We start from the raw sequence: 22,513 nt of genomic DNA, 5'->3' as shown, positions 1-22,513 counted from the left end.
TGTTGACAAAAATTAGAGAGTGGAAGAGTGAGCGAGCAAAAGTGGAAAAAGTGTCCGCTTACTGGGCAAGAATGAAGGGTTTCTGCCTTGAAATGCATTCAAACAAAACTACTATCATTATCACTCTCCAAGTGTGTCGCTCAATGTTTGTACATGACTAATCCGTTACGCCGCTTGGAATCATTTCCGGCCGGCCATTGCTTCATTCCCGCAAGAAGCATGCATCGTGTCTCGATGTGTTACAAAGCGCTCTGGATGTTGCTTAACCCACATTACAGTAGTTGACGTGTGACTCAAGACGGACGCCATCGGAGGCTTCATTCCAGCACGTTATGAAATATGTTCCTACGGAAGGTTAACTTGGCTTTTTAACCCTCAGGCATTGTTGGATTTTGTAACCCTTTCAGCTGGTTTGGGGCCAATTTTTGCTTACAGACATAGGCTTTCATTTAACCCTTGTGTGTTGTGCGTATTTTTGTGAGTCAGCCAGTGTTGATGGGTCTGGGGTTTTGGGTTTTTAAAACAACACAATCACATAATTTTCTGCCAAAACACTCAACAGATGTTCACTACATCCCAATTGCAAGTCATATGAACAGCAAATACTGTTAACCCATTAAGGACAGGAAGGCCAAACCGCATTTCTACCGTGCGTGTTTCTCCCTTTAAAGCCGGAGAGCATATACGTCATTTTCTTCTTTAATCCAATCCTCTGTCTTTTAGCCAATGAAATGCATCAGAATATACATGTGACGGTGTTGTGAGTTGTCGGAGAATATCCAGAATTTTTTCGAGGAGTAATGAATGGCCGCACAGTCGATCGCGGGAGCGTTCGTGATGTATGTTTAAGATGTATGTTCGTAGACAATGACGATTTCACCGTCTTTGTAAGAGAATAAATACAGCATGGGAATTACCACTCGGTTTTTTAATATTAAAAATAGTACTTGACTTGCATCTTCGATTGAAACAGTAAAGATTAATAAACTCGGGCCTGTGTGGAAGCCACATGTCTAAGATCTCAAATTCTTTTGGAATTATGTTTCTATCTGCTACAGGGGCTGAGATATTCATTATTTTTTTATTTAGGTGGCAGATATGTCGAGGGACGGACTGGGACCACGTGGGTCGGCCAGAAATACAGTCAGGCACTTAGTGAGGGATAGACGATGCCCAGCTCTGTTCATTTGCTCAATTGGATTGCAGTACACTATCAAATGCCTCTATCGCTAAGAATATTACACAAAATTCTTCCCTTGTCCAAAAGTTAATTAATGTATAAAAAAAAAAAACTCTTGTGTTGAGTCTAGCATGAAATCCATTTTATCCAAACTGTATAGTTGAAATAGTAAATAATGAAAACATGTAGTTTTCATGCATTTCAATTGGCAAAAATTGGCCAGGGTGGAGACAAAAGATACAATGATGTATACAACACATTATTGATATATTTAAAGAGCTGAAGTTAAAAATGACAAAATGGGACAAAAATCCACATCCTGAGGAAGTTCCATCACATTTGCATTGAAACTGCTAAAAAAGTCAAAATAAATAACTAAATAAGACATGAGGTATAACAAATGGCAACCCTCGAGGTTTCAGTAGTTGTTATACTAGCGGCTGCATTGTTTGTGTTGCCAAAATGACAACGCCTGCTTGCTCAAAGTGTCTTTCCAACGTGTGTGTTTGTGGGTGGTGGCAGCTGTCATTACAGGAGGATCTTGTTAAAAATCACGCTGTCAACCCCCCTACGTGGGCCAACTGTGCGACCCCCCCCCCCCCCTGCTTGCTCCCTTGTTTCCCTGACCACACACACGCACATAAACATCCCACAAATTCTCAGAAATAAATCAAAAGCAGCAGAATGTCTTCATCTGCTGTCACTTTTAATATTCATGTGCACTTTATATTACTTTCTGGCTCTCATCTCCATCCAAGGCCCCTAAATTTTGCCGCGTGGACTGATTTAATGATATTGCGATTTTAGAAGGGAACGGAGATAAAACAGCGCGCTACTCGTAGCAACAACATAAAACGCAGTCACATCTTGACGTAAATACGCTCTTTTATTTACAAAGTGAATACAGAGACAGCGAGAGGAGCCGTTTGGAGGCTTGAAATCATGCTAACGGGCTTGGGCGGCTTGAGGGAAAAGAATTAAATGGAAGCAGAAAGTGTGGAAACCTGTTTGAGCATTTATTCCATGTCCTTGATATCCATCTTATAATTCCTGTACTAGTATAATGTTTCACATTACTAGTAGGACAACTTTGGCATACTAGCGCTTTCCGTAAAGTAGTTTGAGCAATCAGCCAATTTCCTTGATACGGAAGCTACTAACTTTGAAACATGCCTAGTTGGCCGGTTGGGCCAAGTAGTGGTACTCGTGCAACAATGTAGTTTACCAGTAAGATTTAAATGTGTGCTAATAGAACAAAAGTGGCACTTAGTAGTGGGGGGTGGGGTGGTGGAGGGGGGGGCGTAACAGTACTAGTAAGACAGTCGTTCTATTATTGTGGTGCATTTTCTTAGTCTTGAGGGCAAAATGCGTATTAGTCCATGGATAATAATCTAGATACCATTGTTGAATAAAATGCTGAAAATCTTTTATGGACAGTCGCTGACCATGTAAAAGTGAAGTCAGAGGTTTGTTTCCAAATACATGCGTGAAGATAACTGCTGAATATGTTCAAAGACTGAGAACTATGTAGTACTCAATTGTGTTGATTTTCCACAATTTTGAAGCCTCATTTTATATACTTGGTGATTTTTTTTTCTTTTTAATATTCAGATTTGCCAGTGTTGTTAACATCACTACTGTGTGGACTGTCAAATTGTCACTTTACAGAGATTGAAGGTTATACAAGTAGAACCAATGTGGCACTAGTAGTGAAATAAAAAAAAATTAAAAAAAACACTTGCAAGACATTTATTCAACTAGTGCGTTGAATTGTCTTACTAGTGAGTAAAAAGCGTGTAATAGTACATGAACCTTCAGTTGGACATCAAGGAAGTTGAATAAATGCTCAAATGGCTCGGGGGTGGTTAAGATAACAGCTTGGGCTGGGAGCGGAGAAAAATGGAGTGGTAGAGGGAAAAGCCGCTCAGTCGTGATACATTTTGAAGATGCAGCTTTTGATGACGCCCATGTATCTGTCCCACACAACTTGATGTCTGATATGCAAATAGAGGGAGAGAGAGAGAGAGAGCAACACACACAGACACACACACAGACACAGTAATTAACCTAAGAGAAAAATCTCAAGAAAAAGTCAGATTCTAGTAAGGGCAGCTAGGCTATTTTAGTCCACTCACCAACGCAACGGTTTTTATGAATATCTCTTTGTTGGGTGTGCAGAGGTGCGGGCCTGAGCCGGATTCCCATTTTGGTATGTTTACATGAAAAACAAGGTTCAGCGGAGCCTCTAAAGTTGAATGAGGTCATGCGATTCGGAATTCAACCAAAGTCTTTGGGAAATATACAGTGGAACCTTGACTTAGGAGAGTAATTTGTTCCGTGACCAATTGAAATTAAATGTATCAATCTGTATTAAGACAACAAGAGGCAGAGAAGGTCCCCTTACTTATCTCCAGTAATACTCGTCATTCCCACAGAGAAGAGAGAATACATGACTGTGAGTATTGTTCTATGTGCTGTTTGTATGCGTTGCTGCTTCGTGTGTGTTAGTACAAAAAGCAGTTAAAATAGCAGTTCTTTGAAGGTTTAGAATTGCCAAAATGTTGATACTAATTACTTTGTATATTGTGGTTCGCATTATATATTAGAATTAAGACAGCAGACTTTCATATTAGAGTGGAAGCCCACTATTTGTGGGGGATAGAGGGTGTGTGGCCATGATAGTAGTGAAAATCTGTGTAGGATTGAATTGAAAATATTGAATTGAGTATTTTTTTCCCCAACACAATGTTTTAATAAGAAATGATATACTACCAATAGGTTTTCGTGGAAAAAAGGTGTCGCCCCCCCCCCCCCCCCCCCCAAAATAAATAAATAAATAAATAAACATTGAGAAAAGAAATCTGCAAATAGGTGAATCTGCAAGTGCTGAACTGCACGTGTACTAGGGTCCACTGTAGCTGGTTTGTTTGAAGATTCAGAGTTTGAATACACAATGTTTAAGTCTCTTTTGTTTTACACATCTATTTGTCTATACAGTAAAAGAGTGACAAATAAACAGCTTGAAGCAAGCACAATGTGTCAATTACGTAAAGAACAGCGCTAGCAAGTATTTTCTTTTCCTCAAAGTGATGTTATACGATAGTCTCTCATATCTTGACAACGAGAGAGTGGCAGCAGGAATGAAGAAATACTTTGAAAAGTGTCTTTTAATAAGTTCAAGTGTGTTTTATTACGATTAAAAGTGTTGAAAGCATGTGGGTGTAACAATTAAAAATATCTATAAAAAACGTCTATATGTCAGAATTTTACCGACGTAGAATGGTTCTGCAATATATACCTGGCGATATACGGGGATTCACGGAACGATTACTCACTATTTCCATTATTTCTTGCAATTTTACCGAAATGTGAGCAATTTGTAGGTGGTCCAGTGTTCCAGAATGGCCAACCTTTAAGCTTCCACTGTAACCAGTTAAGGAATGAGGTGACGCACAACTTGATGGCTGAGCGCCAAATGGCAGAGCCCAAGTGTTTATCTGACTTTGTTTAGTTGACCAAAGTAGTCTGTTTTAACGGTGGGTCGCCTGGGCGGAGATCTAGCCAACTGTGCTGCCACAGTTGGACAACTATATTGCGGGAATTGAAGCGATCCTGTTGTATGAGTTTGTATGGTGTCGAAGCAAGTCCCAATTTAAAGTTGTCTGCCATCAGTGTAGTACCATGTTTTGCCACAAAATACCAGGGCAGCAGTGAACAATGTACAGTCAGATGCTCTGTGTTAATGTAGCAGTTATTCTAGTTGTTCTAAGGCAAGGGAGCCCATTACGTCGATCGCGATCGACCGGTCGATCGCAAAGGTATTATGTGTATATCGCCAGCCTATCATTCGTCCTCACTACTGTATTGCTACGTTCACACCAACTGCGTTGGTGCGTTTCAATTGGAGTCAATGTAGTTTGCGCGGGCGAGCGCGGTTGCGTGCGGGGTGGCGCGAATGATGCGTTTGAAGCGGTGGGACACAGAACGAAGCACCGGAAATCCGCCCATTCGCTCCACTCGCCGCATATAAAACAAGTAAACTTTTTTGCCATTCCGCCTCACGGCAGCCAATCAGCATCGGGCATACTACGTCACACACAGCGTCCTGTTCACTCGTCGGCTTTTTTTTTTTTTTTAACACTTCTTGAACTTTACCAAGACAGAAATATTGATAGCATTAGCAAAGTGTGCAAAAAAGTTTACTTGTTTTATATGCGCCGAATGGAGCGAATGGGCGGATTGTTGTTGCTGCAAATCTGCTTGAAGCTGGCTATCAGCAGCTACTGTCCGGACTATGCGTCCCTGGCTGATTCCATTCAGTGCAAGTCATCAGAGTAAGGTAATTACAAAACATTTTTTTTGTTGTAGTCATGCAAGGTTCACCAGCATATTCGGTACATCAAATAAATAAAATAAAAACAATTCTCAATATAATTATAATTAATGTGTTTTGCATTTTTAGATCATTTTGACTCGGTCATGTCATAAGTAGCTCTCAGGCTGAAAAAGTGTGGGCACCCCTGTTCTAAGGCATGGCTATTCAACTAAATTATTCAATATATAAATTATATTATATATAATTCTTATATATATATATATATATATACATACACACACACACACACATATATATTGAATTAATTTTTTTTTGCTTTTTTTAGGGGGGGGCCAACCGTTGTTTTTTCTTGCAAAACACATATTGGATTTATTTTTTATTTCTTCACTGCCATCATAAATGGTGGCAATTATTCACAGCTTTTCGAAATTCGCAAGTCCCCATTCTTCGCTATTTATGTGGGCTCACTGTACTTTATTAATTTAATTACAAATACTACTAAGTCAAACATTAAAATTGTGTTTTTGATAAGTTTAAGCATGTTTAAGGCACATAGAAGAGGTAAAACTATTTAAACGTGTTTTTTAATACATTCTCTCTATATGGCAGTGGGTCTGAAACGTTTGACATTATACTCACTTGAAGGTGTCCAGTATGTGCGCCGAGTTGCTGTAGTGAGTCAGGTAGAGCCTCGTGTCCGCCGCCGTCCATCGGTCCGAGCGACACGGCTCGATAAACTGTGGGGAAAAGGGAGGTGGTGTGACATCAGGCGGATTCCGTCTTGCATTGATCTGCCCTTGGAAAAAACTACACACCTTCTCCACGAGGTCAATGAAGAAATCACGGACATCTTTGGTGTTGGTTAACTTGGCTGCGATGTTCACAAGGCCTCTGGAAAGATTCTGCCAAGAGGAAAAATTATTCATTTGCACAGCGGAAACGCCAAGGGTTCCCCAAGTCAAACTATTCGGAATTGGAGCAAAACCTTGGAGAGAAATAAAGTCGTGCAAACCTAATCAATGTTGACAGCTGTACAGTGGTGACATGGACTACAGTCTTAGGGCGGTTTCATTTGTCAGTCCGAGTTGAAGTTTGACGTGTAAAATGCAAACATTTTCACCCAAACCATATCATTTTGTCAAACAAAAGTCTGTTAGCTTGATGTTCACATATCATGTGAAATGCCAAAAGCAAGCTAACGGGATGGACACAAGAGAGCGGCAAACCTCCACATCAAGGTCCTTAACTCACTTCAGCATAACTATGTTGAAGCTTGGCACAGAGATGCCATAAGATGGCGCCAAAGCAAATCATTTCATTTTTCAGCGACCAATGAAGGACAGGTTCCATTAGAAAAATAAATCTGTGAATAGCGGAGTCCGTGAATACTGCACACTAAAATGCTTGGAGTAAGATTTTTCATTCGCACACTTGCAATTTTCACCTTGAAATTGGCCTCCATCTCAGGAAAAGCTTTCGTTTTCCCCCTGAGGGCTGTGCAGACAAGACTGGAGACAAATAGAGAACACGAGGCTAATGCAGTTGAACTTTTGTATTAACAGCAACCACGTTTGTGTGTGTGTGTGTGTGCATGCGCATGTATTAGACCTTTTGTGTTGATCCAGCAGATCCTTGTCGGAGATTAAAATCTTCAGTTCTTTCAGCTCTTGGAGGAATTCTTTGTCTAGATCCACATCCATGTCTTCCACCATGTTATCTAGAATGAGTGAGTTTCTAATCTTTTATAATTTATCTAATTACAACTAATTAACTATTAAGAAACATATAAAATATTCGATATAATTATTTGCAACAATTCAAATAACTGCTCCATTTGTAGATTGTTATATCTTTAAAACATTCTTACTGATATACAAAAAAACATCTCAACTATAACATTGCTTTTCAGGATTTGACTGAGGGGAAATCTCTATTCCTTCTGGAGGATTCTGGTGACCTCTGGTGGCCAACAGGTAGAGGTACTCCTCTGAATGTGCCAAAAGGCTTTGACGTCAGCAAGGAGGTTTACATTTGCATTGCCATTTGTTTGTTAGGGGGCAGGCTGACTTGAAAAATCATCTAAAATGCTAGCATGACCACACATCTTGTGCCAAAGAAGCAAATACTCATCTTGTATATATAAAAAAAAAATTGGGTCACATGTATCTCAGGCTAAATAAGAGTGTGTTCACATGGGAAATATTTAGCATTTTAGTTTGGACTCATGTTTCAGAATTTGTGTTTGTCCTGGATGTGCGTTTAAAGTAAGGCAGTTAATGATAATGCCTAAATGACATTACGCAGTCGCACGTTAATCCACGGACGCCTTTCATCTCAAGCAAACAGAGTCAGTCTCTCACCAACAGCTCCAACTGTCCAGTTGTTGATAAGCTGCCCGGCGCAGAAAGCAAAATCCTGGAACGTGAGATACTGCAGCTTTCTCTTCCCCGTCTCAAAGCGATTGTTGGCAAAGAACACAATGGCCGCATAATCCCTGAAACGAGCCAAGAAGGCAGTTAGTGCGCCGTTGTTTTCCTTGGCGCCAGTATCCTGGATAACAGGAGTTAGTTAAAAACATCACAGTGCTGTGAAACCAGGCAGGAAAAAATGAATATTAGCAAAGCTTCAGTTCATAAAGTCAAGGCCTTAAAGGGGGCTTGTTACCTTCCAAGCTTGTCCGAGAGAAGGAAATGTTGACGTATGTTCTCCACTAGAGGGCCCTTTAGTTCTTCCACCACTTTAAAAACACGCTTGAAGTTGTCAAACTGCAACAAAGACAAAATGTATGGAAATTTGATTTTTTTTTTAAAAGCTGGAATTGAAGTTTGACACCATTTACAAAGACACCTGGGCATTGTTTTTAGGTGTGGAAAGAATTGCATAATATGAGGGGCATTTTAAAAGCCATGAATTTGTCTTATTCTTCAATAAATGAGTGACAGCAAATGTCCTAATTAGCATTTGACCTGTCCTAATTAGCGTTTCACCTGTCGTCTGCAGCTTTTCAGAGTCACGCCCGTCTTGGCGCTGATGTCATCCAAGTCTTTCTTGGTTCCTTTGGATAGTTTCTTGCCCAGGACTTCGCGCACAAATGCATCATCAAAGTCGTAGTACCTTAAATTAGCAAACAATAAAGAGAGACTTTAAGTTGGACTGGACCCTATCAGGGAAACAAAAATAAAGGAAGTGATGCTAATTAAGTGGGACAATACATGTAATCTTCAAAACTAAATGTTCATAAATGAGGCTCAATAAATACATACAGTGGAAGTTAAACGCCCCAAATGTTCGGAATTCAAACATTTTTTTTGTGTCAAAACACAAGACAGGGTGTCCTCAATTTATGACACAGTTACAGTCCCATGGCGCCAAATCAACTATCATTAACCGATGCTAATGGTTACACAGTAGTAAAGTCATAATTACAGCAAATGTGTGAAAAACACTTCCAGGCCATAAATATGAAACGTCTCGTAAGCATGTATTCATAAGCTACGACGGTTATTACCTCTAAATGTCAACAAACCCATGTATGCATCTAAAATGCCACAAAACATTGAAATGTAGCTTTTTGTGACACTGTCCAAAAGAACAGGCACCGTCAACAACAAGTGTTGCCTGAGAAAGATCCTGGCATACTCATGGTTTGGCATTTACAGATTCTCTTTTTTTGTTTGTTTCTTTTGGAACATATCCTCCATTATTTGTTGAAAAAAAATGTATTCTCTGTTCTTGCGTTCAGGCCAAAGCCCTGGGTAATTTGAATTCATTCATATACTTGCAAACAGGCCATCAACAATCTGAATCATAAGTAGTGCTTTGCCGCCATCTTATGGCATTGGTGGGCAATTATAAAACTTAACAGGGAGGTGTCCGAAGTGTCCATTACTAGATTTCTGTTATTTGTGGAAGGGCTAATTATCTATTTTGAATTTGATTGTTTTATATTTATGGCCTAAAAGCATTTTTCATAAATATTTTACTGCAATTATGACTTCACTGCTGCTGTGATTTCTCCCAAATGACTTGAACAGATTGTGTTTGCCTTTGAGGGTCCACTATAAATGTTGACTGAATATTGAAAATTATAGCGAACTCACACTCTGGTGTTACTCATAAACGTGTTCAGACAGGAAAAGGACGTCACCTCTCGATGAGCATGGCTTGGCGATGAGGCGGGATCTGGAAGAGCAGCTGATTGGCCAGTTTGGATGGACTGTGCAGCAGGCGCTCGCACATCTGGAAAGTTCTGTACTGGTCCATGGTGTCACTCAACAGGACGTCCGCGTTTGCCTCGCACTCGTCCAGCGCTCCGCCCTCCATTCGGACCTTCACCGCATCATTTACTGCTCCGGAGAACAAATATGGTTCATTCACACTAGTTTAACCAACAGATTCACATTTAAAATTGACTTTTTAATGTTTGGATACAATTAGTTGAGTGGAATGAACATGTCTGGTTAGTCTCCGTGTGAAACTTATGAATATGAGTTTTGTCTTAATATAGGTTAAAAAAAAAAAAAAAAAAATTCGTTAAAAAGGAATGGTGTGGCATACATCACCTGTATATCCATCTAACCAGAGCTGATAAACCTCCTCGTCCATGATAGTGGTGTTACCCACAAACACATCCAGCTCCACAGCCATCTGTTTCAAGACCATACGTCATCAAACATCAAGATCACAACAATACTGGGGTTTGTATGATTAAATCTGCAGAAATCTGAATTAGACTGGATGGATGGATGATTAGGATGGATACGGAGTAACGTACACCCGACAACAGCTCGTTAATGATAACTTCAGTGACTTCCAGAGATAAACGTTTAGCTCCAATAACACATTACCTTGTTAGAGTCTCCTCCCAAACACCGTCAGGCAACAAAATCCAATGACATGTTTTTGTGAATTCGCTTCACTCGGTCTGCTATTATGTGCTAGCCTCTTGTACGAGGCTAGTAGCTAAGTCGCGATACAAACATACAGTAATAACACACGACAAAAAAGGTAAAGAAAAAAATAGAAGTGTACAGTGATGTAATAAGCTAAGTCTTTCTGAAGGTTTCACATGGGGCAATTAAGAGAATAATACTCTTTGCAGAACTGTCAACAACAACAGTCACACCGACAGGCCCACTTCCGGGTTCCGTCACCGGAAGTGGTGCGCGTCTTGAGAACGGGTCTTGACGCTGCACGTCGACGACGTTGTCTGGTTTGGTAATGACGTAATGCGCCAACCGCGTTACAAATATAGCATTTGTGTTCAAATCGCTCGCTATTTCCTTACATAATGCACAAAGTACTTTACATAATCGTCTTTACTCCCGCGCTTTTTCATTTTTTAATATATCGTACCTGTGCAATGATGTTCCACATAGTTGGCAGACATCTTTTCAGCGCTAATGTTCGTTTTTCATGGTTTGTGTGTTGTCACCGATCGTCTTAAACACATCCTGCACCCACTACGTGTTGTACTTCATGAGCACAAATAAAATGCATAGGGAGCTCGAGACTAAAATTTTGGAAAATTGGAGTTACAGATATCTATCATCTTTGAATGAAATGTACTATGATGTAATTATGTCTAGTCAGAAAGAAATTGTTGATGTTAATTCCTAATGTTGAAACTTAACTTTTAAATGTTAAATCTGCTGGCCATAGTTAACAGTTGTTTATGTAACGTGGGTTCATGATTGCACTGTTAAAAAAGTTGAGTGAACATTTCAAGGCAACAAATTTCAATAAAATTTTAAATTGGCCAATTCAACATCATGAGTTTTGCTTATGTGAACAACTTGCTTGCTTTGTTTTGCTAACTAACATTGTTCCCATAACTCCATAACTGTCTATAATATATATGTTGAAGTTGATTCAACTTAAATTACAGTTTGTGTTTAGCCCCAAAAAATCCAAGTTGTGTTTTTTTGTTTGTTTGTTTTTTTTTACAGTATGTGTACATGCTAAATGCATGGTGTTGATACTTTGCGGATTAGTTTTTGTTTGTTTTGTTTTACAGAGCACTGAATCAATCCTAACGGACTACCTGAAAAATTATCTTTAAATGTGACATTTTTGTGGGTTGTTAAAGGGTTGAATTTCATATGATGAGCAATGAAGGGGAGCTGCTGAACTATGAAATGTTGAATCCACTTGCCGTAGAAAAACATCCGCTTGGAACCGCAATGGATGACTGACAGTGACAGATTTGCCTATTAATTATTTCCCACTTTCTTAAAATAAACCAGACCACATCTGCTCATACTTGAGCTTACTGCATGAAATACACAATCTGCTCCCCCGCTGGCGATTAATCTAAACAAATCCCCATAAATCCCTGGTTACACCCTCCCTTTTCTGTGCTTCTGCATGTGTCCTTCAGAGTAACTACACAGGGATGGGAGGAGGTGGGAGGGTGGGGGCTACCAATCCCCTTGTCAAATCCCTCGCTGCACATTTATTTTTTGGTAGTTATAAACTCACATGACACTGTGATGCCGTCACCATTGGGTTAACACCCTGTATTGTCCTGGTCTCCGCGCAACAATGGAGGTGGGACTCGGGACGGAAGGATGTGTGAGTTAATGCCTCAGCACAAAGCTATTGGGTCGGGGTGGGGGGGGTGGGGGGGTGCGGGGGGTGTTGGTGCAGACAGTCATACACAAACAAGCAGCCGTTCACTATAACGTGCATGTTGCTTGTTTTAGTGTCATCCTGCAGGGGACATTCCAGAGGAAGAAGTGCTGCTTTCCCTGGAATTTTCAAGCCTTTCATTATTTTCATGGTTAACAGTCAAAACCTGTCACCAAGAGAAAGAAGTCAATGCATGATTTATATTTTTGATAACAAAAGCAGCATTGTAATAATTTCCCATGGTTATTCATGATGGTTTCAAAATAAGAGATCCGCTGGGAGCGGCCATATAGGGGGAGATCACAAATATTTATGATTATCCCCTCAAGGAAGGCAGAGAAACAAATCCACACATTTTTAGTTTTTTAAATAGCAGATTTAGATAGATTTTAATAGATTTATCTGGTTATTCATGATGTTTTCCAAAGCGAGAGCTCCAGTGGGAGTGACAGGGGGAGGGGGGGAAATCACAAATATTTATGATTATCTCTTGTAGAAGAGTAGGAACTGATTGTTATGCATCTATTGCAGAGCATTTCCGGTAGAATTCCAAAATAAAACAATTGGTAAGCATTAAACTAAACCAAAAATAAGTGATCAAGTACATGGGGAAAAGGAAATCCAATTAGAATGTACACATTTATCATTATTCCTACAATACAAGCAGTCCTCGGGTTACAAACAAGTTCCTCTGACGCATTAATACCCCCTAAATCTCTAAATGTCCAAGCTTGACTCAGGGAGGTGGACGCCCCTGCCTTGCATAGTCCGACATGGGCACCGGAGGAGGTGCGTCAGGTCTTATTTCCCATCAGGATCACCAGCTTTCCCTGTAATGCAATATATATAAATAAATATCCGATGTCCGTCGGCACCTCGCCTTTTTCCGACCTTTTGATGATATCCAGCTTGGTTTCCATTGTAATGGCTTTTTTCTTTGTCGAACAGCATTGCTAGAAGATCATGCTTTCTTTTTTTTTACACACACTATGGGGCTGGAGACAAAATGCCGGTCGAGACTCGGGCATCGTAAAATCGAGTACCGCGTAACCGGAGGACAGCCTGTAATTGTTTTAAAGTTGCAGCTATTTATTGCATATTTGTGATATCCCGCTTACAACCCATGCACTAGTACATGCTTTGTCCTCACTGGTAAGACAATTCCCTACACTAGGAGAATGACGATGTCTTACTTGTAAAGTTTGGGGGTTTTCTCACAAAAAAAAAGGTGAGCATTTATTTCATATCAATCTTAATTTTCAAGTATTCTAGCATGCTCTTAATCCTAACTAGTAAAACAGCTTTGGTGGACTACCAGGCCATCTATTGCATATGAGGCATAACTGTGCACTAGTTGACATCTGTTCTTTGCTAGTACTACTGGTAAAATACTACAGTAATCCCTCGTTTATCGCGGTTAATGGGAACCAGAACTCCCCACGATAGGTGAAAAAACGCAAAGTAGACGTTGACTTCTTGTTATTATTATTTTTATTTATTTTAAAGTTTTATTTTGGGGGAATTTACGCCTCTATTACGCCGTTGCGAACCCCTCAACATGGTTCCCTCCCTTCTAAATACTTGTACTTGTACAACAAATTTAACTTTAAAAATGCAAAATGAAGAATAAATACCAAGGTCCAGGCTGTGGGAAGAACATGAGCTACAACGGCAACTTTTTAAGTGCTACTGGCAATGAATTATGGAAGTTTGAATACATAAAAGAAGGCTGACCCACGGCCTTCTATGTATGTCATCAAGGAGGTTTATATGTCACTAACAGTACTAGTAACACATAGGTGTCAACCACTTTTGCCTTACTAGTAATGTACCGTATTAGTACATGGGCTTTAAAATGGACATCAAAGTTATGGCATAAATTAGCATTTAGCCCATATTGATAAGATCTGGCAGATCAAAAGTATCACGAGTAGCGTGTGTGTGTGTGTGGGGCGGGGGGGGGGGCGGTTCTCATAAAACAGTCGTTTATCCTGTGTGCACTTATTTTGAAATATCAACCAATCTGTTTCCGGTGACAACTTGTACCTTGACCTTGTGTAGCCGCTAGCGGAGAATCCCAACCGTGAAAGTGTCTTGTGGAGGCGGACATTGTTGTGCTCAATGTCCAGCCCGATAATGGCCACAAACGGCGTTACGCGTACCAAAATGGACTCTTTTGTAAGCCTTCTACTTTTTTATACCGCCGACGCCTAAAAATGAAGCGTTTGTGAGAAGACGCCGCTGCTTTCTCACCGAAGTGGAGAAACCGGAGAGAGTCCATTGAGCTCAGAGTCCAATCCGGATGGCGAGTGGCGACCACCACGGTACAAACACATCATCCAACATCAGTGTTGTGCATCGTTGTCTGATGGATTAAAGAAAAAACCTAAAAGGCGGCGGTGAATGGAGCGAGCCATTTTTGCAAGCTGCCGCCTTGAAAACACAATCATCCTCCTCATCTTTGCGGGGAGGTGAAATAAGCACAGTTGCCGTTCCCTTGCTCGCGGAGGCCTGTTTTGCAGCTGCTTTGGTGCTTCTGATGATTTTGGACGACAAGCACACAATTGAGCACAAAATCTGGTCAAATGGAGAAGCCCTGTTGGTGTGATGTTTGCACCCAGAAGACACACTGCATGAGGGTGGTCAGCTTGTGAACCAATTGCATCCTCTCTGCACTTTCACATTTTCTCAGGTACAGTACAGTAAGCACCCATGTACTATTTAGCACTATTTGTTTATTGCTATGTATGTGTGTGTGTGTGTTGGGTGTGTGTGTGGGGGGGTATTGTCTCCGTTATTTGCTGAAAAACTCACCCACTTGTTATTTTTGTCTTCTAAGTATAACATTTTGCCAGGCCTTTACATTTACAGTTCAAAATCTTTAAATGCAGTAAATATCTAATTTTTCACCATAGGTAGGGGCGGCTTATATAAAGGTGTGGCTTATATATGTGTTTTTTTTTTTTTTTTTTTTAAATAGAGTGGGTGCGTCTTATATAAAGGTGTGGTTTATAGTCCGTAAAACACGGTACCTTATTAAAATTACTAAAAGAACGTACATTGACAACATTCAAATACATTTACAAACAAAAGATTTAAAGACATTTAAAAGCAAAGCAAAGAATAAAATGTAACTTTCTGAAATTACTAAAAGACCATCTGTACAGTGACATTTTGAAAATTCTTAAAAGACCTTAATCAAAGGAATAGGGAGCATAGTTAACTCAGACAAATGTAGTGCTCTGGCACCATTCTGTGGCTTATTTGTGCTAAGGAACTATGTTGAAGTGAGCCGAGGAGCTTTGTTTAGCCAAAAGTAGTTTGTGGCCGCTATCCAGTGGCATTGTGCTGCCAGGGGACAACAGTTACATAGTCATGTTTTTTGAGGGAACCTGTCCTCCGGTGTTTGCTTAAAAAAAAACACCTAGTCACTGTGTTTGTGCTCCGGCGAAAGCAATAGGAGCCATCTTGGTGCCAAGGAACTTGGTTGAAATGAGTTGCGGAAATTCATTTAGACTGAAGTATTGCTTTGGCACCATTTTTGGCCTCTTGGTGTCCAGGAATTGTATTTGACTTCTTTCAGAGGAACCAATCAACCATGTGACTGTAATGGTAGTGTATTTACATTATTTGTCACTCTTGAAAGTTTCATTAATGTACACTGTCCCTGGTGATCTAATCTAAATTAAATGAATTGAAATGCCAGTAATCAGTTCACTAATCACAATTTTGTTACTTTATTAATGGTGTAGAAATGTATTGTATTAAAACATAATGAAAGAGAATGTCAAGGAAATAAACAGATTTTCTCAAGTGTAAATAAATACTGCATGTTGGGACAAGTATTTTGTGCTGTTTGTGCTCTGGTGTTGTTTAGGCCAGCAAATACTATTGATGAGCTTCAGGTGAAGGATGGTTTGTGTTGAACCTTTGAACTACCGAATACTACAGCAAGCCCCTTTTAACATTTAACAGCTAGACTGGATATAGGCTTTGCCGTTAAATGACACTCACCTTTGACTCAAAAAGAGTATTTCAGATATTCCCGGCTACGTGCTTCCTGTCCAAAAATGTCATTCCAGATATCGACAAAGTCCTTTTGACTAGTCATGATTCCGCTTTAATACTTTTAATTCATCTCAATTCAAAATGTCCATCCATTATCCTAACCGCTTATCCTCACGAGGGTTGCGGGCATGCTGGAGCCTATCCCAACTGTCTTCGGGCAGTAGGCGGGGTACACCCTGAACTGGTTGCCAGCCAATTGCAGGGCCCACAGAGGCAAACAAACATTCACACTCACAGTCACACCTTGGGGCAATTTAGAGCGTCCAATTAACCATGCATGTTTTTGGAATGTGGGAGGAATTCAAGGAGCCTCTCATAGGTAGACAATCTGTAGTTACAGATATCACAAATTCAGTTGCAGATATCTGCAATTCAAAGTGATGATTCCCACTGGACTGTAGATATCTGTCATGATCGTGAATGAAAATTAGATATCCAAAATGTAATCCCGATTAGTCGGAAAGACGCTGATCTCTACGATGTTAATTCGGGATAGTTAAACGTAACCGCTTTGAATCCGCTCGCCAAGCGGTCATTTTATATAAATATGTAACATCGGTTCAAGATTGTGTACATGCTATACTGTAGATGCATGGTACTGATACTTAGTAAATAAATCAATCCAAACTTAATACCTATAAAATGAAGTGACTTTTTTGTTTTGGTTGTCCAAGGATTGAATTTGAGCCGAAGATGAGCAACGAAGGGGAGCTCCTGACGCGGGAGCTGTCGAAGATGTCGGACGAGGACCTGCTGGCGTGCTCCAAGGAGGAGCTGCTGAGTCGCCTGCGCAAGGAGGAGTCGGAAAAGATCTCGGCGCTCATCCAGCGGGGGCGTCTCATCAAGGAGGTGAACAAGCAGCTCCAGGGCCACCTGCTAGAGATCCGCGAGCTCAAAGTCATCAACCAGCGCCTGCAGGAGGAGAACGTGGAGCTGCGGGACCTGTGCTGCTTCCTGGACGACGACCGGCTCAAGGTGAAGAAGCTGGCGCGCGAGTGGCAGCACTTCGGCCATCACGCCGCCAAGGTCATGCGCGAGGACCTGGGCGGCTACCTGAAGAAGCTGGCCGAGCTGGAGCGCACCCAGGACGGTCTGGTCAAGGAGAACCTGGACCTGAAGGAGCTGTGCCTGGTCCTGGAGGAGGAGTGCGTCAGCCGGAGCGACTCCAGCCCCGGCGGGTCTACCGAGCTGGCCCTGCCGTGCATGGTGGCCCGGGACCTGGGGGACGGCAGCTCGAGTACGGGAAGCGTGGGGAGTCCGGACCAGCTCCACTTGGTGTGCTCGCCGGATGACTGACGCGTCTACAAGGGCTTCGAATATGGACGCCGAGGGCTAGACACAAGGGCTGTGGTCGGAATTGTTCCCTAATTGCCAAGATTTGCGTGTTGTGCACCTATACAGTTCCTTAAAGCAGAAGTCAATGCAGACATATTTTTTTCAAGAATGTTTTATGCAAGCCCACTAGTTGAAACAGGGCATTCTGATAAATATTGCGTTTGTGCAATAAATGTTAATCCACTCGTTTTTAGCCATCTCTGGGGGCGGCCATTTTGTCTTCTGTCGACTGAAAATAACATCACAACTGCTCACAACGACCAGATTCAGAGAACAGGTCAGCTGTGATTGGTCGTTGTAAGCAGTTGTGAAGTCATTTTCAGTCGACAGAAGACAAAATGGCCACCCCCAGAGATGGCTAAAAACAAGTACATTTTGCTACTTAATTTATATTCCACAAACGCAAAATTAATCCAAATGCTGTGTTTCAACTAGTGGGCCTGCTGGGAACATATTCTTAAAAAGATTATGCTTGACAACCCAAACGTATTTTTTTCCAGAATATGTTCCATGCAGGCCCAATAGTTGAGACGAGACATTCTGATTAATATTGTGTTTGTGGAATATGAGTTAAGCAGCATCATGGCATCTTCAGAAATCAGGTGAGATGTGATTTGTCGTTATCTGAGCCCTGAGTAACTGTGATGTCATTTTCAGTCAACAGAAGTGACAAAATGGCCGCCCCCTGAGATGGCTAAAAAGGGGTGAATTTTGCTGCTTAAATCATATCCCACAATCGCAATATTAATCAGAATGCTTTGTTTCAACTAGTGGGCCTGCATAGAACATATTATTGAAAAAAATATCTTTGGGTTGACTTTCCCTTTAAAGTCTGCCAGAAATCCCTTTGTAGTGATTAAGGAGTTGAGAATGAGTAAATGATTCCGAACGCAGTCGCTGCGTACGGATTCGGAATCATTCATCATTCCCGAATCCCTGATCACAAAATGGCAATTTTATGTCAAAGACCTAGATAGTTCTTCAAAAGTCCACTAAAAATCCCTGTGACGTGATTAGGATGTCAGGAATGAGTGAATGATTTCCGATTATCCACCGCAAATTGCAGGGGTGCGCTGTACTCCAAAATGGTGACGTGACTGTTTGGTGGGGAGGGATCAATTCCAAGCGCAGCCAAGTTGTTCCATTCAACTCCGTGAGCCTTTTGAATGCTGCAAGACTTGCTGTGTGCCACATCGCTGACCTTTTCAGGACTTTTCACAGACCTTTCTAGAGACTGTAGGTTTAGATCAGTTTTACAGGTTTTCTAATGACTCTTCTGCCCGAATCCTTTTTCAGTGGTTTGTTGTTTAGAAAAAAAAAAAAAAAAAGTAATGGGACCAAAAAGTGGGTCGCATTGATGTATCTCATGCACTGGATGAGGGTTGTAAATTCCTGAACGTTAATATGGAGAATATCCATGGAAATTTATGGGAAGTGATTGAACCCCATCTTTGATTTTAATGGCAAAATAATTTATTTACAGCTATACAACGAAGAAACTCACCGCATGGTTCGGGTTGAATGGCAGTGGCTTTTTTACACGGTGCTCACCATTCACTGCGTCATCTTTTCTCACAATCGCAGCACACCCTTTCTACTAGCTAACATGACACATACTCTGTTTGTATCATAGATATACATACTTTGTTGGAGTGTTAGTTTGTGACCGACTTTGAACATGTTGGCATTTCTCTCTCACAATAGACGAGATAAGTTTCAAAGCCTAATCTTATTTTATACTCAAAAGCTGTGCTGATCTCAAATCTGAAGTAATGCAACGACAGAAACTACTGGCATCTGTTTGTCATTACTGTACTGTTATGTAGAAGCTTGATTTTTCACAGGCAAACAAATATATTCGTAATCGGTTGGATGACAAATACAAACGTCCACGGAAGTGAATTGAGTTCAGAGACAACCTTCAATTTTGTGCTTTATTCCCATAAATTTCTCATTGGAAAGTTTCCTGGAATTTTGCAACCCAACACTGGACTAGCCTACACTGGTAGAAAAAAAAAAAAAAGAGCCTTTTTTTTTTCTATTGCACTGGACAGCGCAATCGTTGGTCTAAAGATCAATTTTAATCCAGTTTTGAGCCATATTTAGTCGGTGGAATCCCTCATAGCACTGAAGTGGCGCTGAAGGTTGTGAAAATTTGCCATGGGCGCCCAACGATGTGTCCTATTTTATGCACTCCTCAGGACCAGGATGCGAGTGCCATACGACGCGCATGGCGATGGTGCGTTCGCCACGCAGTCCGAGGTGACGGCCCTTCAGGTTTTTACGGGAGCCACGCGGCGACGCGAGCGTACATGTCCCCGGACTCACGTGAACACTTTTTCAAACCTACTGGAAAGGCTTTGTATCAAACTGGAAGAAGAAGAAAATGTCGGAACGCGATGGTTTCATCACTCTACTGCATTTTGACTTAGTTGGTGTTGATGTTCACTTAAGACACAGCACAGACTTTAAGTTGCATCTTCTCTGTATGCTTTGTATTTACAAAATCCTGTAACATTAAGGAGCGTTTACACTACTCGCAAAAAGTTTGGGATTCCAGAAGGGATATTTCTGGAGGAGCAAAAAATACACTTTGATCTTTACTGGTGAACTTGTGTTTTTCTGGAGGAGCAAAAAATACACTTTGATCTTTACTGGTGAACTTGTGTTTTGAAAGGTTTTTTAAATTCAAATCAAACTTCATTAAAAAAAACAATCCTAGCATTGCTTTTTGGGTCATGTTTAAAGTAGGCTTTTTTGTTTTCATATTGTTAAAGTAAATTCAGTAAATTCCAAAATATTTTTTGTTTTTTCATTGTTAAAATTTGTTCATATTCACAGTGGAAAAAATACGTAGTTATAAGTACATACAAGGACTCCCACTTCTATGCCTTTCAGTGTCTCTTCCAGTCTCTGTTGAAATGTGCTGAAGGCACTCTGACTTTTTTGAGTTTACGGTTCAACAGGGAGACTGGAAGCGTCACAGAAAAGCAAAGGACCGTTCACCGAATACAGAATATCCCCAACTTTTTGTGAGTACACACTGTATATCTTTGAGTCCTCTTTTCCCCTTGATTTCTCTGTATTATGTGGCATTGCAACCCTTTTAGTTGTACAATCCCATCGGGCGATGTATAGGATTGAGCTGTTTTATCGGTGGGCTGTGTGCTCATAGTGCGTTGAAGAGCTTTAAATACAGTGCTATGACACTTTGCCGCTGTGCCGTCCTTTCTTTGTGTGAAACGCGTGAGTACACGACACACGCGATTGATTTGTGCATGTGTGCCGTGTTGACCTCTTGCCTTAGGCAAGAAGGACCGTGGATAACAAATCACTTCATGAGCAGCCCCGACGGCAAACTTACAATAGTATGGTCTAAAAAAATGAAACACATTCCCAATATACCCGTTTTGTAAAAGTGCCGGATTGCGATACTCGGGTGAAAGCACAAGTATCCTAGCCAAAAGTAACTTTGGCGGAAGTTTAAGTGGCATTTAATCTCAATCTGACATTTGATGGATTTAATTTTCTCAAATGATTGGAAGTGAAAGCATTGGATGAAAAGTGAGTGGTTTGAATTTTATTGTGGCTTCTTTACAAAAATAATTCTCAAATTTTTTCCACCAACCATCACCTCGAAAAATACTTGGTTCCCCAAATAACATAATAATCATCAACGTTAAAATACGGTAGGTGGTAGGCCGAAGTCTTCATAAAAAAAATAAGGGCGGGGTTTTACTCCTAAAAAGTATATTTGATTATCATATTTAATAGTACTACATTTTGGGAATAACTACAATAATAGAAAATATTCAGAAGCAACAACAAAAGGTTTCACTCTGGTGGTTGCAAAAACTGGCATATTCTTCAGCTTTATGCCCCTCGGTTCAGGCATTTCGACAATTTTGTTGGATTCTATTTTGTAGTAACGAAGATGGTTAGGATAATTGTATCTCAGTAAATTTCCATTTTATATAGAAAATGTAGTGGAGAAAAAAGGGAAAGTTGGGTACAGTCACAAAGTATTTGTACTCAAGACTGCTGCACGCTTGGAGGGAGCCCTCCATTAGGGAGATTCCCAAATCCCGGCATTGCAGTGTCGACAGGCTGTTCCAATTTAGTTGTTGGTATGAACCCAACCAGTATCAATTTGATTTCCCACCAACAGCAAGTAAGGGGCCATATATGGGGGGGTTCCCGGCACGGTGTCATTACTGCATTGTCGTTGCTTGTCAGTGATACGGGCCGCACAGGCTTTACTTGACAGCATGGTGCACACACACTGATATTCCCCTTCCAGCTCTCCATCTGTCATTCGTCCCTCGTCTATGTCGCTAACCCACTTTGAGCGTAGCAACCCGTTGCCCAGAGAGACACGCATGCTTCCATTTGCAGAAGCGTGATGAGGCGGATAAGAGGACGTTAGCACTTATCCGGGATCATGCTGTTTATTACGACTGCAGTGTTTCCAAACCTTTATTGAGCCGAGGGACATATTTCACACTATTACACCTTGCAGTAGGCTATTTAGCAGTGGCGCGTTGAGCATTTGGCACTTGGGCCTTCAGTGGGGATTTCCCCGACTTAATCCACCTCCGCTATCAACACTAAACAAAAACGCAACATGACAGCATGCAACTGTGGCAAGTACATAAATATTTAACTTATTAAGTGACAAAAACACACACGAAATGACAACAAAATACCCCTTACTCACCAGAAATGTTGATTAATAAGTGTACTGTATTAATGTGTACGGATGCTAGAGACGAATATTGCTAGATAAAATTTGGCTGAAACAAATTTGGCTCTGATCATCAACCAATCAATAGACGGTAAATAATGACGTTTTCGACGGCTGCGCAAATCTGAAATGTGATTGGTTGACGTCCACATGCGCTTACTAGAAGTAGTGCAGACAGAGAAACCGCTGCCAAATGAAGAGAATAAACAGTTGGAAATAC

General features: G+C 40.9%; 2 protein-coding genes across 2 annotated transcripts; one reads left to right on the top strand and one right to left on the bottom strand.

Annotated features, from left to right (window-relative positions):
• Positions 1-2,047: 2,047 nt before the first annotated feature.
• On the bottom strand, positions 2,048-10,691 carry fibpa (fibroblast growth factor (acidic) intracellular binding protein a). Its single transcript, XM_086024329.1, has 11 exons — positions 10,364-10,691; positions 10,079-10,163; positions 9,664-9,862; positions 8,504-8,630; positions 8,181-8,281; positions 7,877-8,010; positions 7,125-7,233; positions 6,961-7,024; positions 6,332-6,418; positions 6,156-6,253; positions 2,048-3,174 (listed from the first exon to the last, which is right to left on the bottom strand). Exons 2-11 carry the CDS (start codon positions 10,161-10,163, stop codon positions 3,105-3,107), a joined length of 1,074 nt encoding a protein of 357 aa, XP_085880455.1. The 5' UTR covers positions 10,364-10,691; the 3' UTR covers positions 2,048-3,104.
• A 3,489-nt stretch (positions 10,692-14,180) lies between these two features.
• ccdc85b (coiled-coil domain containing 85B) lies at positions 14,181-17,735 on the top strand. The gene is made up of 2 exons (XM_086022921.1): positions 14,181-14,838; positions 16,889-17,735. The coding sequence occupies exon 2, from the start codon at positions 16,908-16,910 to the stop codon at positions 17,508-17,510; it is 603 nt and encodes a 200-aa protein (XP_085879047.1). The 5' UTR covers positions 14,181-14,838; positions 16,889-16,907; the 3' UTR covers positions 17,511-17,735.
• Positions 17,736-22,513: the final 4,778 nt, after the last annotated feature.

Source organism: Filicampus tigris, chromosome 2 (genome assembly GCF_054856515.1).
Source record: "Filicampus tigris isolate MCC_2025a chromosome 2, RoL_Ftig_1.0, whole genome shotgun sequence".
Classification (NCBI taxonomy): Eukaryota; Metazoa; Chordata; class Actinopteri; order Syngnathiformes; family Syngnathidae; genus Filicampus; species Filicampus tigris.
Note: the sequence above shows the minus strand (reverse complement) of the source record. Positions and strands in the feature narration are given on the sequence as shown.